The sequence below is a fragment of the Elephas maximus genome, chromosome 22 (genome assembly GCF_024166365.1).
Source record: "Elephas maximus indicus isolate mEleMax1 chromosome 22, mEleMax1 primary haplotype, whole genome shotgun sequence".
NCBI lineage: Eukaryota > Metazoa > Chordata > Mammalia > Proboscidea > Elephantidae > Elephas > Elephas maximus.
The window spans coordinates 23,953,620-23,974,134 of NC_064840.1; the positions used below are offsets into that span (position 1 = coordinate 23,953,620).

Sequence of the window (20,515 nt, forward strand, 5' to 3'; positions counted from 1 at the left end):
CTCAGTACTATCAGTCAGAACATGGCCAGGGATCGGCTATGGAGCAGACCATCAATTGTTCATATGCAAGTTGAAGTTGAAGAAAATTAGAAGTCAGCGAGAACCAAAGTACAACCTTGACCATATTCCACCTGAATTTAGAGGCCACGTCAAGAATAGATTTAGCACATTGAACACTAATGACCCAAGATCAGATGAGCTGTGGAATGATGTCACGGACATCATACATGAAGAAAGCGAAAGGTCATTAAAAAGACAGGAAAGAAAAAAAAGACCAAAATCAATGTCAGGAGAGACTTTGAAAGTTGTTCTTGAATGTAGAGTAGCTAAACCAAAAGGAAGAAATGATGAAGTAAAAGAATTGAACAGAAGATTTCAAAGGGCAGCTTGAGAAGACAAAGTAAAGTATTATAATGAAATGTGCAAAGACCTGGAGATAGAAAACCAAAAGGGAAGAGCACACTTGGCTTTTCACAAGCTGAAAGAACTGAAGAAAAACGTCAAACTTTAAGTTACAATACTGAAGAATTCTACGAGGAAAATATTAAATGACACAGGAAGCATCAAAAGAAGATGGAAGGAATACACAGACACTGTACCAAAGAGAACTGGTCAACATTCAGCTATTTCAGAAGGTAGAATATGATCAAGAACCAATGGCACTGAAGGAAAAGGCCCAGGCTGCACTGAATGCACTGGCAAAAAAACAAGGCTCCAGGAATTAATGGAATACCATCTGATATGATTCAACAAACAGATGCAGCACTGGAAGTGCTCACTCATCTATGCCAGGAAATTTGGAAGACAACTACCTGGTCAACCGACTGGAAGAGATTCATATTTGTTCTCATCCCAAAGAAAGACGATCCAACAGCATGTGGAAATTATGGAACAATATCGTTAATATCACACACATGTAAAATTTTGCTGAAGATCACTCAAAAGCAATTTCAGCAGTACATCAACAGAGAACAGCCAGAAATTCAAGCTGGATTCAAAAGAGGATGTGGAACCAGGGATATCATTGCTGATGTCAGCTAGATCTTGGCTGAAAGCAGAGAATACCGGAAGATGTTTACCTGTGTTTTATTGACTATGCAAAGGCATTTGACTGTGTGGATCATAACAAATTATGGATAAAATTGAGAAGAATGGGAATTCCAGGAGGATTAATTGTGCTCATGCAGAACCTATACATAGACCTGAAGGCATTCATTCAAACAGAACAAGGGAATACTGCATGGTTTAAAGTTAAGAAAGATGTACGTCGGAGTTGTATCCTTTCACCATAACTATTCAATCTATACACTGAGCAAATAATCTGAGAAGCTGGGCTATATGAAGGAGAACATGGCAACAGGATTGGAGGAAGACTCATTAACAACCTGAGTTATGCAGATGACACAACCTTGCTTGCTGAAAGTGAAGAGGACTCAAAGCACTTACTGATGTAGATGAAAGACCATAGCCTTCAGTATGGATTATACTCAAACATAAAGAAAACAAAAACCCTCACAACTAGACCAATAAGCAACATCATGAATCATGCAGAAAGATCGAAGTTGTCAAGGATTTTATTTTACTTGGATTAATAATCCACACCCGCAGAAGCAGTAGTCAAGATGTCAAATGACGCATTTCATTGGGCGAATCTGATGCAAAAGACCTCTTTAAAGTGCTAAAAAGCAAAGATATCAGTTTAAGGACTAAGGTGCGTCTGACCCAAGCCATGGTGTTTTCAATCACCTCATATGCATGTGAAAACTGGACAATGAATGAGGCAGACCAAAGAAGAATTGATGCCTTTGAATTGTGGAGTTGGTGAAGAATATTGAATATACCATTGACTGCCAAAAGAACAAATAAATCTGTCTTGGAAGAAGTACAATCAGAATGCTCCTTAGAAGCAAAGATGGTGAGACTACGTCTCATATACTTTGGACATGTTTTCTATGAGGAGGGATTAGTTGCTGGAGAAGGACCTCATGCTTGGTAAAGTAGATGGTCAGTGAAAAAGAGGAAGATCTTCAATGAGATGGATTGACACAGTGGCTGCAACAATGGCCTCAAGCATAACAAGGGTTGGGAGGATGGAGCAGAGCTGCAGGATTTCCTTCTGTCTTACATAGTCAGACCTGACTGGACAGCACCTAACAACAGATATCCTAATGCTGTTAAATAATTGCTCCCCTATGTAGATCAGTATGAATGAGACAGCTATAAACGAAGAAAGATGCAGTTTCTTGATTCCCAATTAGGTCAAGCACCTTTTCTGGTGTTTCTGGCATTTATTTACTATTTGGCTACACTTTTGAAATGTAGGAACCCTGACGGCAGCAGTTAAAAGTTCGGCTGTTAACCAAAAGGTCGGCAGTTAGAGTCCATCAGCCACTCCTTGGAAACCTTATGGGGCAGTTCTAGGGTCACTATGATTCAGAATTGACTGGATGGCAATGGGTTTGGTTTTTTGGAGAGTACCTACTCAAGTCTCACATTCATTTTTTTTTTATTATGTTGTCTTATCACTTATTCTTTTGTAGGAGTTCTTTATATATTTGAAATACTGGATCTTTGTGGGTTTATACGTGTTACAGATATCTTCTCCTTAGCTGTGGTTTGTCTTTACTTGAACAATTCTTAATTTTGATATATATAATTAAACTTAACAATCTTTTCCTTTTTGGTGCTTTTTGGTTCTGTGTAATAAATCTTTCCTTACCCCAAGGACACAAATTCTTTTTTCTTTCTTCTCTCATTTCCCTTCTCTTTCCTTCCCTTCCCTTCTCTTCTCTTCTTTCTCATCCTCATACTCTGTCGCTCAATCTCCCTCTCTCTTTATTTCCCACATTTAGATCTATATTCCACCTGGAATGAATTTTTGTGAGGTAGGGATCAAGTTTCTTTTTTTTTTTCTGTATAGATATCGCCTTGGCTCAGTCTACTTATTGAAAAGATTATCCTCGCCTGCTGCTCTGTAATGCCATTGTGATTCTATGGGTCCATTTATGGGTTCCCTATTGTTTTCTATTAGTCTATTTGCTTAGCCTTGCACCAATCCCACATTGTCTTAATTATTGCAACTGCATAATAAATCTTGACATTTGACTTCGTTAGCATTTTACTCCATTTTTGTGTTCTCTTGCTCTCTCTCCTCTCATTTTTTGACCATTTGAGAGTAAGTTATATATCATTGCTCTTTACCTCCAAAATACTTCAATACGCATATCCTGTTTCTAGAAATAGGTATATTCTCTTTCAAAACCCTTATTAAAATTATCAACTTCAGTAATTATTGTATTGCACATTGATATAATATGATGTAACATTAATATAATACTAATCTGTATCTGAATTCCAATTTTGTTAATTGACCCAAAAATACCTTTTGTAGACTTTTTTCTTTCCAGCACAGGATCCAGCCTTTCTCTGTCTTGTATGATACGAATTTTTTTTTAAATAATCTAATTCCTCTTCTCTCTTTATAACACCCCTCATTTCTGATTTGTCTTATATTTCCTCATGACTAAGTTCAAGTTATGCATGTTTTGCTAGAATACTATACAGGTGATGTTGTGTCCTTCTCAAGGTATCATATCTAAAGTTACTTGATGTCCATCTGTTTCTCAATGATGATGTGAATTTTGATCGCTTGGTCAAGGTGTTGCTGGATTTCTCCAATGTATAATTACTATTTTATTTTCTGTTTTAAATAATAAGCAGTCTGGGATACTTTAGCCCATGCAAAGATTTTCATCACAATTTATCACTAGATTTATCGTTCATTGATGGCTCTTACCTGCTCCAATCTTTACTACAGTGGTTGCAGAATGATGATTTTCTGATTCTAGCACTCCCTCCTTATTTACCAGTCACATTCAGCATCCTTATGAGGGCAAGAGCACTCCCTTCTCCCTTACCTACCTACCCACCTACCTACCCATCTATCTACCTACCCATCTATCTATCTACCTACCCATCTATCTATCTGTCTGTCTGTCTATCTGTCTGTCTATCTCTCTATCTCTCTGTCTCTCTCTTCATCTCTCTATCTCTATCATCTATCTATCATCTATCTATCTATCTAATCTATCTGTCTGTCCACCTCTATCTTTCTCCCTAGATATATATATATACACATATATATAATGTCACCTATTTATCTGTCTATCTTGTAATAGACTCAGAATTTTTATTTAATCAATGGTTTACAAATCATTATTGTATGTAATTATTTTGGTGCTCATATATCCCAGATTTAACATAGCTGGCTCCTTCTATGTAAAAAATGTGACATACATCCATTATTTTCTAGAGCAATTCTTTATGCTCTAGCATAGCAAGATGTTCTAAACTCACCTTGCACCAGCCCTGCATCAGTCTGGAGATCAGCCATTTCTCTGGGGATACTTGGTTTTTCAGTGGATAAAGATATTAAAGACCAAAATCTGGGTGATAAATGTGGTTATTTGTACTGAGTTTTCTTTGTTTCTTCACCCTTTCAGCAGACAGAATTATGTATATACATATACATACAAATATATACACTCATACGTATACATGTAGGTGTACATATACACATAAATATTCATATTTTAGAAATCATACATTCACATTAATATCTCCAATTACAATCCATCTGTATAGAGTTCTTTCTTGCCTTCCCCAATTCCATATTTGTACCTTCTTCCATACTTGAGGACCAAAAAAAAAAAAAATTACAATCCATCTGTATAGGGTTCTTTCTTGCCTTCCCCAATTCCATATTTGTACCTTCTTCCATACTTGAGGACTCTAGCTCCCCCAAATTATCAACATCTCTACTAATCTCCTCTATCCTACAATATATCTAAAATAGTTTTGGAATTCTTACCCATACCACTACAACAAACAACAAACTAAAAAAGGATTCAGAATTTCTTTGCAAATCTTCTCCATACCCTTCCCTCAAGACTGTTGTGTAGTCAAATACAACGTTTTGCTCAGTTTTTATTTCACTTCCAGTAGTTTCTTCTCAGTGGGGCCCTGTCTTGAAAGGGAGTTTTGGCAGTTGGTTTTGAAAGTTGATATGGCCTAGACTACTCTGTTTCCTCTCAGAGCTCACCAGGGAATTCTTACACTCACCACTAGTTAACAGAGCAAAACATCTTCAGTTTCAACTGCTGTCCTAAAATCAGCATGCTGTTCTTCAAATAAGTCTTTGTTTCCCTCTACTTTCTCCCAAATCCTGCTACCATGTAGGCCTTGTGATTTGTGGGTGACTTGTGCCCATTTCTTGCATCTTTGCTCTGTCCTATAGGGTCAGTATGAGTTGGAATCGACTCGACGGCACTGGGTTTGGTTTTTTGGTTTTTTTGGTGTGTTTGTGAAACACCTTGTCGCCTAATTTTTTTTTTCATTTAAGTTTATTTAATATTGGGTCTCCTTAAAGGACAGTCAAAAATGTTCCAAAGAGGAAAGAACCTGGAAAGATTCTTATACCCCAGCTTCTTTTGTTGTTGTTAGGTGCCATTGAGTCAGTTCCAACTCATAGCTACCCTAGATACAACAGAACAAAACACTTCCTGGTCCTGGCCTTCCTTACACTCATTGCCGTGTTGAGCCAATGTTGCAGCCACTGTGTCAATTCATCTTGTTGAGGGTCTTCCTGTTTTTCACTGACACTCTACTTTACCAAGCATGATGTCCTTCTCTAGGGACTAGGTCCCTCCTGGTAACATGTCCAAAGTACGTGAGACTAAGTCTCACCATCCTTGCTTCTAAGGACCATTCTGATTGTACTTATCCCAGGACGGATTTGTTCATTCTTCTGGCAGTTCACGGTATATTCAACATTCCTCACCAACACCATAATTCATGTGGTATTTTTTTTTTTTACTGAACTTTAGATGAAGGTTTACAGAACAAAGTAGTTTCTCATCAAACAGTTAGTACACACATTGTTCTATGACATTGGTTAACAACCCCACAACATGTCAACTCTGGGTTCCCTATTACAGCTTTCCTGTTCCCCCCTGCCTTCCAGTCTCTGCCCCAGGGCTGATGTACCCCGTTAGTCTTGTTTTTTTCCATGGGTCTGTTTAATCTTTGGTGAAGGGTGAACCTCAGGAGTGGCCTCGTTACTGAGATGAAAGGGTGTCCGGGGGCCATACTCTCAGGGTTTCTTCAGTCTCTGTCAGGCCAGCAAGTCTGGTCTTTCTTTTTCAGTTAGAATTTTGTTCTACATTTTTCTCCAGCTGTGTCCAGGACCCTCTATTGTGATCCCTGTCAGAGCAGTCAGTGGTGGCAGCCGGGCACCATCTAGTTGTACTGGACTCAGTCTGGTTGAGGCCGTGATAGATGTGGTCCATTAGTCCTTTGGACTAATCTTTCCCTAGTATCTTTAGTTTTCTTCATTCTCCCTTGCTCCTGAAGGGGTGAGACCAGTGGAGTATCCTAGATGGCCGCTCACAGGCTTTTAAGACCCCAGAAGCTACTCACCAAAGTGGAATGTAGAACATTTTCTTTATAAACTCTGTTATGCCCACTGAGCTAGATGTTCCCTGGGACCATGGTCCCCACAGCCCTCAGCCAAGCAGTTCAGTCCCTCAGGGAGTTTGGATGTGTCTATGGAGCTACCATGGCCTTGCCTTGTACAGGTTGTGCTGGCGTCCCCAGTATTGTATACTGTCTTACGCTTCACCAAAAAAAAAAAAAAAAAAATTTTTTAAAGCTACTGCTTATCTTTTGTCTATTAAGTGTTTTTCCATCCCCACCCCTCTCTCATGACCATCAAATATTGTTTCTTTTTGTATGTAAGCCTTTTCATGTGTTTTTACAGCAGCAGTCTCATACAATATTTGTCCTTTTGTGATTGACTTATTTCACTCAGCATAATGTCTTCCAGATGCATCCATGTTATGAGATGCTTCATAGATTCATCTAACATTTTCTTTGTTCCTCTTACTCTCCTGTGCTGGGTTCCTTTTGTTTGTGGATTTCTTTTTTTTTTTTTGTAGATTTTGTTTTTATTGAGGCTTTATGTTTTCTTCTTTATTTTGATGTGTAGTTTTGTTAACTTTCTTTGACCAACACTGTAATTCAAAGGCATCAATTATTCTTCAGTCTTTCTTATTTATTATTATCCAGGTTTCACATGCATATGAGGTGAATAAAAATACCACGGCTTAGGTCAAGCACACCTTAGTCTTCAAAGTGACATCTTTCCTTTTTAATACTTGAAAGAGGTCTTTTGTGGCAGATTTGCCCAGTGCAATACGTTATTTGATTTCTTGACTGCTGCTTCCACAGGCATTGATTGTGATTTCAAGTAAAATGACATTCTTGACAACTTCAGTATTTTCCCTTTTTATCATGATGTTGCTTATTTGTCTAGCTGTAAGGATTTTTGTTTTCTGTATGTTGAGGTGCAATCCATACTGTTTTTTTTGTTTGCTTGTTTTTATTTGTTTTACCAGAAATCAGGGCTATGAGTTTTATTTGGGAAAGCTGGGAGGGATTTAGAATGAGTTGATGGCCACTGAGTAAGCAGGTTTCAGGAGCCCCATATTTTCCAGAACCTAAAGTACCATAACCATGAAATTCAGCAATATTAGCACATGCTTGAGAACCTCTAACAACCAGCCCTACCCAGCTCTTCCTTCTCAGCCCACATTCCAGGTAAGGAACATTTTTATCTTTGAAACCCATGTGCACAGTCAGAGGAAGGGAGAAACAGTGACATCATCTTTTTTAACAAGCATTGCAACTGAAAGAGAAATTAGCATCGCCCTGAGTTTTGTGTGATGTCAGTTAAATGAAGGTATTTTATAGCACTTTACAACAAATTAAAATCAACTAAATTGAAAATAAGTCTAGCAGCTGGGATAAGTAATCAGGTAAGTAGCCAGTTTTACTATTTTTGCTTCGTGCTGAAGATAGAATTTGAATTTCTTTTATTGTACTTTAGGTGAAAGTTTACAGCTCAAGTGAATATATCATACAAAAATTTATACATATATTATTTTTGAGACATTAGTTGCAATCCTCACAATGTGACAGCACTCTCCCCTTTTCTACCCCAGATTCCCTGTGTGCATTCAACCAGTTTCTGTCCCTTTCTGCCTTCTCATCCTACCTCTGACAGGAGCTGCCCATTTGGCCTCGTGTATCTGATTGAACTAAGAAGCATACTCTCCACATACATTATTTTTTGTTTTATAGTCCTGTCTAATCTTTGTCTGAAGAGTGGGCTTCTAGAATGGTTTCAGTTCTGCGTTAACGGAGCATCCGGGGGCCATAGTTTCAGGGGTTCCTCCAGTCTCTGCCAGACCATTAAGCCCAGTCTTTTTATGTGACTATGAGTCCTGCTCCACACTTTTCCCCCACTCCATCTGGAACTCTCTGTCACCTACTTTTGTTGGAAATGTTCGCGTGATTTGGTTTTGCTTCTACTTCTTATGTTTTCTTATATGGAGATTCACAAATTATGCTGCCATAATCACCCTCTTCCCAGGTTGGTTTCTCTATACTTCTGGGTGAGCCTGATCCATATCATTAAGTTAAGTTTCATACTGGTAGTATGACAAAGTGTTTAGCAGTGTGATGGTTAGGGTCACGCTGTACAGATTCAAATCCTGACTTTCCCACTTGCTATCTGGGTGACCTTAGGCAAATTAATTAACCTCTCTGGACCTTAGTTTACTCAGATACAAAGTGATTATAACAACAAAAATACTTTACAGGTAGTTCTGTGAAGTGAAGTGGGGTAGGGGTGAATTCTTTCAAGGTTTCAAGAAGAATATAGTCATTTAACAGCTTAAGTTTTATCACAACACAGAAAAAAACATTATTCAATTCATCCCCTGAAATAGGCCCAGTCTTGTATATAATTGTAACAAAATAAAGCAAACATATGTAAGTGTGAAAATCTTCACTGGCAAACAAGAATATTGATTTTAAAAATGTGTGGAAAAAAAAGTGTCTTATCACAGTCAAGAGTGTTCTTATAAGCATATAAAGTTCCTGGTACAGAGAAAGTTCTCAGGACATGTCACTTCATTTAAGAAGTGCCTCAATTGAGCAATGAACTAAGTACTATGAGGACATAAGGAAAGAGAGTAAAAATCACAGTTTGAGACTCTGTGAAAGGTATCACTATAATCCGTTGCCGTCAAGTCAATTCCGACTTATAGCAACCCTATAGGACAGAGTAGAACTGACCCATAGAGTTTCCAAAGAGCACCTGGTGGACTCCAACTGCCGAACTTTTGGTTAGCAGCCGTAGTACTTAACCACTACACAACCAGGGTTTCTGATATCACTACAGGGACATTCAAATGAGTTTTGAAGAACAAGTAGAAGTCAACTAGGAAAATGAGAGGGAGGACGTTGGAGCAGAGAAACCAGAGGTCTAAACTACATGTTTCTTTTTTATCCAAACTGTCCCTTTTCAGTCAGACATCCTTTCTGGAGCCATATTCATCAAGTTGGCCTTGGGATTGGACCTTTACGTGGCAATCATCACCCTCTTGGCTATCACTGCTGTGTACACAATCACTGGTGAGTCCATTGCATGTTTATCTCACTTGCTGCCTCCTACTCGCCCCACTACAACTTTCAATTAGGAACATCAGCATTAGCCTTGTTGCCACGAAGGTAAGGACACAAGTGGCATCACTAGGGTTGGTGTTACCCCGAGCAATAACTCATGGTGTCAGCCCCTGCCCTGAACTTCTTCCCATACCAGACCATACAGAATCCTTAGTAATTTTTTTTTTTACTAATGGTACTCATAAATTGTAATTCCCATGTATCACTCCTTCTTTTCTTTTAATTACTACTTCATTATCAAAAAAATTGTTGATACAGGTTCGCAAATGCTAATTACCAGATTATTGTACCTAAAATACCAGAAAATTTGACAAAATCAACAGCTATAAAAATACCAGCAGCAATAAAAACAACAGTGAGTCTTTGTAGCATATGTAGATGAATCATGTGATTCGAGGCATCATTGTAATTGGGTAATAATGACAGCTCTGATTAGAGTGTATTAGAAGGTTCAAAAAGTAAATAGGCACAGAGTTTTAGCCTTATAGGTATATTGATACACGTAAACTGGGCTTAAGAAAAATGGTTTTGTTGTTATTGCTAACTACAGGAATATTTTTATAGACAGTCATTTTCGTGTCATCCCATCTGACAGTGTCGTCAGGTACAGTCTGCACCCACTAAACACTCCTAGTAATGCCACTGAAGGACACTACCCTATTCCCACTATGAGAGTCAGGTTCAGGCCCAGGAACACAATTAGAGCAAAGAAAATAGAATCCTCAGTATTAGATATGAGCTCCTTGGTCAAAGATAATGATGTGAGTACTGGGGGTGGGGAACTGGTGATCTGTTTCAGCTGTGTGTTTATTACCCAGATTGACAATTAGGAACCCAGCAGATAATACAGATGGAAGGTCAGGGCAAAATAGCAGTTTACACATGAGACTGGATAATGCAAGGTGGGGTCCAATGAATAAAGGATGCCAGGGTATGGTGGTGGGCTATGAGTGGCAGAGTCAGGAAGGAGAACTGGGTTAGTGATCTGGCTGTGGGGGAAAGGTGTGTGGCAATAGTCTAAGCAGTTTCTTACAAACCAGGTATGTTGGAATAGTGTCACATGTATATTAAATTAAGAAAATTAAATTATACCTGCTCTGTAAGAAAAAAAAAAAGAAGAAGAACAGCTTAAACAATCAAGATAGTTCTAGAGCCATTTTCATACAATGAGCATATGTTTCAGGATAAGTGAGAGATGGAGGTGTAAATCTGGTGTTTTCAGGATCCGTTTTGTTTCCCTATGACACTCTCATAAAGGAAATATCTCCCTGACTGTGTAACTAGTGTGTCTAGAGTTTAAACAGAAGTTTTTAGGTTTTTTGGTACAACATTGTAGCAAAATATAAGTCAACTACTATTTCTAGTATTCAACCAAAGAAGCAATGTGCAAGGATAGCCCAAGACGACAGCTTAGTCAGACATACCACACAGCAAAGACCAGAGAAACCAAGTGAAACAAATACAGTTGACAATTTTGGAATGCTGAGCAGCAAATGGAAGAACGAAGAATTAAATCAAACACTGAATGCAAGGAGAAACTGAATTTATAAAACAAACAAGGGGACTTATGGATCATACGCACCCTGACAGCTGACCTGGTACAGCATGGCAATCTTGAGAAAAAGTGAGCAGAATTCCTGGGTAAGGAGCGTAGGAAGGCAACTTCATGGAATTCCCATTGGGAGACAAAGATACTGTGTAGACAAACCTGGACATGTACACCTCTGTTCAAACAACAAGCAGGTGATCCTAGCCCCCTCATCCAATGCCTGCCCTGCTGCGACGGTATACATGCCACACCCAGACAGTTCCTGCAGGCTGATTGCACATGCACCAAAGCCCCTTGATTCCCCCACTACCTACTGAGACACAAATTTATGTATACACAGAGGGCCTATCCCATCCTTTTGGCTAGCATTCCCTCACAGAGCTACAGAGATGTCCTTCCCTGACCTCCAGAGGACACACTAACTGCTAGCACCAACCTGGAAGGACCCCAGGGTCCCACAAAGTCTATGGCGGGACCTTGACCACTCAACACTTGCACCCAATATCAGGGAAAGAATCTGCTCTCCCACCTCCACTCAATATTGTAAGGGAGGATATATGAACTCAACCACAGAGAACTAGATAGGACCCACCATACCCACTAGTGAGAGGAAATTATACCCAATCAACCAACATCACTGAAGTCACACATAAACCAGTACCAGAAAACCAAAACAACAACAATTAAAATAATACAAAGGAAGAAAGACATCCCAAAGAGAACAAGAAGAAACAAAGCTCACGATATATAAAACAAAAGAAAAAAATCAGGACGAAACAAACAAACATACAATTGACAAAGAAAGATCTAGATAAATAAATTAACACCTTATGCCTCAGACAGCAGACAATAACAAATCACATGAAGAAACAAAATAAGATGGCTAAACAAGTGAGCAAAATAAAGATACAGAAAACCTTCCTGATGAGGAAATGGTAATAGAACTGTCTGATAAGGAATTCAAGACTTAGGCTCTTCAAAGAGATCAAGGAAAATACAAACAAAACCCTAGAAGAATTCCAAATAACAATACAAGAACAAAATGGCAAAATAAATAGACAATTAGAAACCATACAAAAAAAAAAAAAACTAGAAATCCAGAAGATTAACAATAAAATAGATAACTCAATGGAAGAACATAGAAGTATAATTGAATCAATGGAAGAAAGAATCAGCAAAATAGAGGACAGATCCCTTAATATTATTTTAAGAAATTACCAGAAAAATGAAGAAAGCCTAAACCTAACCAGGAATGTAAAAGACTTATACAAGGAAAACTATAAAACACTACTGGAAGAAACCAAGACAGACCTACATAAATGGAAAAACATTCCATGCTTAAGGATTAAAAGACTTAATACTGTGAAAATGTCGATACTACCCAAAGCCATCTATAGATATAATGCTATCACAATACAAATGCCAACAAGATTCTTTAATGAAATGGAAAAACTAATCTCCAACTTTATATGTAAAGGAAAGAGGCCCCAAATAGCTAAAGCAATATTGAAGAACAAAGTAGGAGGCCTCACACTTCCCAACTGAAAACTTACTATACAGCCACAATAATTAAAACAGCCTGGTACTGTTTCGATGACAGACATATATCAATGGAATAGAATTGAGAACCCAGAAGTTATAATCCATCCATCTACAGGCAGCTGATCTTCAAGAAAGGGTCAAAGTCCACTCAACCAAGAAGAAACAGTCTCTTCAACAAATGGTACAGGCAAAACTGGTTATCCATTTGCAGAAAAATGAAGCAGGATCCATACCTCACACTATGCACAAAAACCAACTCAAAATGATTCAAAGACCAAAATGTTAAAATGAAAATTATAACATTCCTGGAAGATAACACAGGGTCAAAACTAGGAGACCTAGCTTTCTGCATAAATAGCCTATCAAACACAACTAAAAACGAATGAACAACATAAGATAAATTAGATAACTGTAACCTCCTAAAATTTAAATACTTTCATCAAAAGACTTTACCAAAAGAATAAAAAGAGAACCTACAGACTGGGAAAAAACCTTTGGCAATGACATATCTGACAAAGGTCTAATCTCTATAATATATAGAAAATTTCAACAACTCAACAACAAAAAGACAAACAATACAATAAGAAAATAATCAAAGGATATGAACAGACACTTCACCAAAGAGGGCATTTAGGTGGCCAACAAATACATGAAAAGATGCTTGCAATCATTAGCTATTAAAAAGAAAAAAATTTTTTTTAGAGAGATGCAAATCAAAACTAAAATGAGATACCATCTCACCCCTGCAAAAACAACAATGATCAAAAAAAAACAAAAAACAACAAATGCTGGGGAAGCTGTGGGAGATTGGAATTCTTATATTCTGGTGGGATTGTAAAATGGTATAACCACTATGGAAAAAGGTATGGCTCTTCCTTCAAAAACCTAGAAATAGAAATATAAGATCCAGCAATCCCACTCCTAGATATATACACTAGAGATCTAATAAAAGAGTCTCAGATAGACATATGGACACCTATGTTCGCTGCAGCATTATTCACAATAGCAAAAAGATGGAAACAACCTAAGTGCCCATCAACGAATGAATGGATAAACAAATTATCGTACATACTATGGAATACCATGCAACTGCAAAGAATAATCAGGAAGTCCACGAAACATCTTATAACATGGATGAATCTGGAAGACATTATGCTGAGTGAAATAAGTCAATCACAAAAGTACAAATGTTGTATGGCCCACTATTATAAAAAGTCAAGAATAGATATACACACAAAAAGCAACATTCTTTGATGATTACCAGGTATGGGAGGAGAAGGGAAGGGGAATAGCTTTCTAGATAGTAAAAAAAACAGTAGACACTTGTTATTTTTGGTAATGGGAAAGGCAATATCAAATATGGATTAAGTCTGCACAACTCGACCAAGGTAAATGAAGATACTAAGAAGTACACAAGAAAAAGGGACAATTTCAGTACAATTCTGCAAAAACAGTAATAACAACAACCAAAAAGTCTGTTCATGGTTACATAGGTAGATATGCATGCATATATGTGTATAGGAGGGCAACAGGAATAAGTGCACATTCATGTATAGGTTTATCTGTAGGCATAGTATATACATATTTATTTGTGCTGCATATATATCTATATATATACTTGGATCCACAATCAACACCCGTGGAAGCAGCAGCCAAGAAATCAAAAGACACATTGCATTGGGCAAATCTGCTGCAAAAGACCTCTTTAAAGTGTTGACAAGCAAAGATGTCACCTTGAAGACTGAGGTGAACCTGACCCAAACCATGATATTTTCAGTTGCATCATGTGCGTGCGAAAGCTGGACAATGCATAAGGAAGAGCGAAGAAGAATTGATGCCTTTGAATTGTGGTGCTGGCAAAGATTACTGAATGTACCATGGACTGCCAAAAGAATGAACCAATCTGTCTTGGAAGAAGTACAACCAACATGCTTCACAGAAGCAAGGATGGCAAGACTACATCTTACATACTTTGGACATGTTATCAGAAGGGATCAGTCCCTGGAGAAGGACATCATGCTTGGTAAAGTAGAGGGTCAGTGAAAAAGAGGAAGACCCTCAACGAGATGGATTGACACAGTGTCTGCAACAATAAGCTCAAGTATAGCAATGATTGTAAGCATGGTGCAGGACAGGGCAGTGTCTCATTCTGTAGTACCTAAGGAGGTTATGAGTTAGAACTGACCTGATGGCACCTAAAACAACAACAATAAAGCATGGAGCCCTGGTGGTATAGGGGTTAAGAACTCAGCTGCTAACCAAAGGTCAGCAGTGCTAATCCACCAGCCACTCCTTGGAAATCCTATAGGGTAGTTCTACGCTGTCCAATAGGGTCATGATGAGTCAGAATTGAGTTGACAGCAATGGGTTTGGTTTTGGTATAATAAAGCACATAGGGAGCACAGTTACAAAGACTTCCAAGATATATCCAAACAACTTATGGGATTGGTTTAGTGAGTTAAAAGGCTTAGGACTATAGTCTTGTGGGACAACTTAGTCAATTGGTGTAACATACTTCATAAAGATAGTGTTCTACATCTTAGTTTGAGAGTAGTGTCTGAGGTCTTAAAAGCTTTCAAATGGCCACCTAAGATACAACTATTGGTCTCTACTCATCTGGAGCAAAACTGAAGGAAATCAAAGACTCAAAGAAACTAATCCACAGGACTAAAAGCCCACACCAACCACTGCCTCTTCTAACCTGAGACCAGAAGAACTAGATGGTGCCTGGCTACCGCTACTGACCATTCTGACCAGGGACACAATAGAATGGGAGAAAATTGTAGAACAAAATTCAGGTTCCTAAAAGAGGCTAACGACCAAAGACCAGACAAGTTGCAGAATGACATCAAGGATATCATACATGACGAAAGCAAGAGATCATTAAAAAGACAGGGAAGAAAGAAAAAGACCAAAAAGAAAGAGAAGGCCAAAATGGATGTCAGAAAAGACTCCGAAATTTGCTTTTGAATGTCAAGTAGCTAAAGCAAAAGGAAGACAAAGTAAAGTATTATAGAGACATGTGCAAAGACCTGGAGATAGAAAACCAAAAGGGAAGAACACACTCACCATTTCTCAAGCTGAAAGCACTGAAATAAAAATTCAAGCCTCGAGTTACAATATTGAAGGATTCTATGGGGAAAATATTAAACGATGCAGGAAGCACCAAAAGAAGATGGAAAGAATATAGAGTCACTGTACCAAAAAGAATTCGTCGACTTTCAACTATTTCAGGAGCTAGCGTATGCTCAGGGACCAATGGTACTGAAGGAAGAGGTCCGAGCTGCAGTGAAGTCATTGGCAAAAAACAAGACTCCAGGAATTGACGGAATACCAATTGAGATGTTTCAACAAACAGATGCAGTGCTGGAAGTGCTAACTCGTCTGTGCCAAGAAATTTGAAAGACAGCTACCTGACCAACTGACCGGAAGAGATTCATATTTATGCCTATTCTCAAGAAAGGTGATCCAATTGAATGCATAAATTCTTGAACAATATCATTAATATCACAGACAAGTAAAATTTTGCTGAAGTTCATTTAAAAGCGGCTGCAGCAGTACATTAACAGAGTACTGCCAGAAATTCAAGCCAGATTTAGAAGAGAACGTGGAACCAGGCTGAAGGCAGAGAATACAAGAAATATGTTTACCTGTGTTTTATTGACTATGCCCAGGCATTCAGCTGTGTGGATCATAACAAATTATGAATATCATTGCAAAGAATGAGAATCCCAGAACACTTAATTGTGCTCATGAGGAACCTGTACATAGATCGAAAGGCAATCATTCCAAAAGAATAAAGGGATACTGTGTGGTTTAAAGTTAAGAAAGGTGTGTGTTAGGGATGTATCCTTTCAGCGTAACTATTCAATCTGTATGCTGAGAAAATAATCCGAGAAGCTGGATTATAATAAGAAGAATTGGGCATCAAGATTGGAGGGAGACTCATTAACAACCTACGTAAAGCAGGTGACACAACCTTGCTTGCTGAAAGTGAAGAGGACTTGAAGCATTTACTGTTGAAGATCAAAGACTACAGCCTTCAGTATGGATTGCACCTCAACATGAAGAAAACAAAAATCCTCACAACTGGACCAATAAGCAACATCATGATAAACCGAGAAAAGATTGAAGTTGTCAAGGTTTTCATTTTACTTGGATCCACAATCAACACCCATGGAAGCAGCAAATCTTCTGCAAAAGACCTCTTTAAAGTGTTTGAAAAGCAAAGATGTCACCTTGAAGACTAAGGTGCATCTGACTCAAACCATGGTGTTTTCAGTTGCCTCATATGCATGTGAAGTACGGCCATGAATAAGGAAGAACAAAGAATTGACTCCTTTCAGTTGTGGTATTGGTGAAGAATATTGAATATACCATGGACTGACAAAAGAACAAATCTGTCTTGGAAAAAGTACAGCCAGAATGCTCCTTAGAAGCAAAAATGGTGAGACTACATCTCATATATTTTGGACATGTCATCTATCAGGAGGGATCAGTCCCTGGAGAAGGACATCATGCTTGGCAAAGTAGAGGATCAGCGAAAAAGAGGAAGACTCTCAGCAAGAAGGATTGACACAGTGGCTGCAACAATGTGCTCAAGCATAAACACAAGTGTGTGGATGGTGCAAGACACCAGTGTTTCGTTCTGTTGTACATAGGGTCGCTATGAGCCAGAACCAACTTGACAACACCTAACAATGACAACAAAAAAAGCTAGACCTGCTGGACCAATAGAGACTAGAGGAGCACTGGAGACTATCACCCTAAGATAACCCTTTGAACTTGGAACTGAAGCTATTTCTAGAGGTCACCTTTCAGCCAAATAATAGATTGGCTTAATAGCACCCACGAGTAATGTGCTCCCTTAAACAATCAACTAGAACCCCACCCAGTGCCGTCAAGTCGGTTCCGACTCATAGCGACCCTATATGAGACAAAATGGTCAACAATTACCCAAAAGCAAAGGTGAGAAGGCAAGGAGGGGAAGGGATGCTAGATCAATGGAAACAGAACAAACAGAATAAAAATAATGCGAATACTGACACATTGTGGAAATGGTAACCAATGTCATAGAACAATTTGCATAAAAATTTAAAATGAGAACCTAATTTGCTGTGTAAACTTTCACCTAAAACAGGGTAAAATGTTTTTTAAAAAAGAAAAGAAATGATGTGCTCTAACACTAGACCAAAAATAGCTTTGCTAGATCTTTTTGAGCTCTGGTAAACTGCACTACCAACCAAAACCCAACCCCGTTGCTGTCTAGCCGATTCCAACTCATACCGACACTATAGGACAGAGTAGAGCTGCCCCATAGAGTTTCCAAGGATCACCTGGTGGGTTCATACTGCCAGCCTTTTGGTTAGCAGCTGTAGCACTTAACCACTATGCCACTAGGGTTTTCTAAAAAATGCCACTAGGGTTTTCAAAACTGCACTAGATGGAGTAAATTAGGGGGAACTTTCATGATATTTCCCCTACTCATTTTTCAAAACCTCACCAAAAGATGAACCACACTCATAAAAATTTTGAGTCAGGGCAAGGCAATGAAAAATCAATAAGAGACACAAGTACTAATGAGATAATGATGTTAAAACAAGTTTGTAGCCCAGCTAGGAGCTTTTAATACGTTTTCTACTTAGTCATCTCTAGGGTTTGGGTGAAGATCCCAGAGGCAAAGACAAATAGATGAGTGCACTTAATCCTTGGTTCTTCTCTTCATCTCCACAGGTGGCTTGGCCTCGGTGATTTACACAGACACTCTTCAGACCATCGTCATGCTGATTGGCTCTTTTATTCTCATGGGATTTGGTAAGTGAATGAAGGAAGATGACGGCGTGAGTGTGAGCAGTGCTCTGGGCTGGGAATCATGAGATGATTTTTTCTGCTCAGTCTATCTGGGCTGCTCTTTATCTACTGCCTTCCAGTTCCATCTGGTCTCATTTTCCAATCATTTGTATAATTCCCATCTTTGGAATGTTTGCCTGACTTCCTTCTTGCTCTTCTATCTCAGCAGAAGGAAATGGAAAAGGATTTACTCCCTTTAAAAAATTATTGCTTAGGTAAATTATCTTATTTCACCATAGTTTCTTTGTGTTCAGAAAGGACAAAATCAGTACTATTGGGTTGACAACTTTACATAAATATTGGTGAGTTGAAAACTTCATTTATATAGAATCTTCATGAAGTAAAGGATTAAATATTAGGAAAAATTTAGATAATTGAGTATTAATCTTATGACTATTTTTGGTGAAAATTCATGAAAAGAACTACTCTGTTGTTAGAATATGCAAACATAGGTTGAATTTTCCTTGATGACTCTGATGATGCTTATTGGTATCATTAGTTCACTCTTAGAAGTCATGCCAGAAAGCAATATTGATTAATCTAGTTTACACCTGGCTAATTTTTGTTTTCTTTTATTATGGTGTTTTTTAAATCTTTGGATAAGCAATCCATGCACACGGTAAATAGGTATAGGGTGTGCATAGTTTTCCTAGGGCTGTGGTAACAAAATACCACGAAGTGTGTGACTTATCAAAGCAAATTTCTTGTCTCACAGATCTGGAGGCATCAAACTGTCAGCTGAGCCATGCTTTCTCTGAAGTCTCTAGGGGAAAATCCTCTCTTGTCTCTCTCAGCTTCCGATAGCCCCAGTGATTCCTTGGCTTACAGATTCATCTTCACACGGCAGCCCTTCCTCTTCTGTCTCTCTGTTTTTTCCTCTTTTGTAGGGACACCACTCAGATTTTATTAGTACCCATCCTATTCCAGTATGACCTAATATTAACCAATAACATCTTTTTTTTAAAAAAATAATATTTTGTTGTGTTTTCAATGATAGTTCACACAGGAAATTCGGTTCCCATTTGGCAATTTCTATACAAATTTTTCAGTGACACTAGTTATCACAGTTATCTTTAATTGCATTCTGGTGGTTTAGTTTCCAGTGCTCTAGTTTCCCTGCCCCTTTATCTTCTCATCTTTGCTTTAGAGTAATTGTTGACTTTTTTGGTCTCATGTAGATGGTTTTTAATGGAGCACCATACTCACAGGTAATATCTTTTATTTTCTGTACCAATCTGTTATTTTGCTAAAAGGTGACCTCAGGGGATAGTTTCAGTTCAAGGTTTAAAGCGTACCTCAGGGAGATAGTCTCAGGGAGGCCTGTAGTCGAAACTGGTCCACTACATCTAGACTTTTTAAGAATTTGGCTTCTGTTCTGCGTTTTTCTCCTATTCTATCAGGGTCCACATATTGTGGCCCTGCTTAGAATAGTCAGAAGTGGTAGCTGGGTACTATCTAGTTCTTCTAGATGCATTCCTGGTATGAATCCCACTTGATCACGGTGTATAAATTTTTTGATATGTTGTTGAATTCTGTTGGCTAAAATTTTATTGAAATTTTTTTGCATCTATATTCATGAGGGATATTGGTCTATTATTTTCTTTTTTTGTGTGATGTCTTTGCCGGATTTTGGTATCAGCGTGATATTGGCTTTATAGAATGAGTTAGGGAGTGTTCCTTCCTCCTCTACGTTTTTGAAGAGTTTGAGTGAATTGGTGTTGACTCTCTCTCTAATCGACTTGATGGCTCTGGGTTTTTTTTTTTTTTTTTTCTTCTCTGAATATTTAGTAGAATTCTCCAGTGAAGCCATCCGGTACTGGGCTTTTTTTTTTTTTTTTTTTGGCAGTTTTTGGATGACATCTTCAATCTCTTCTTTTGTTATAGGTCTGTTTAGATGTTCTACCTCAATTTGTGTTAGTTTAGGTGGGTAGTGTGTTTCTAGGAATTTGTCCATTTCATCTAGGTTTTCAAGTTTGTTGGAGTACA

General features: G+C 38.3%; 1 protein-coding gene across 1 annotated transcript in view; it reads left to right on the forward strand.

The window, feature by feature from the left end:
* LOC126065600 (solute carrier family 5 member 4) overlaps window positions 1–20,515 on the forward strand; it is a 58,126-nt gene that overhangs the window by 10,164 nt on the left and 27,447 nt on the right. Inside the window, exons 6-7 of the mRNA XM_049865805.1 lie at window positions 9,432–9,537; window positions 18,413–18,493. Coding sequence (XP_049721762.1) covers window positions 9,432–9,537; window positions 18,413–18,493 — 187 coding nt within the window. The remainder of the gene's footprint in view (window positions 1–9,431; window positions 9,538–18,412; window positions 18,494–20,515) is intronic.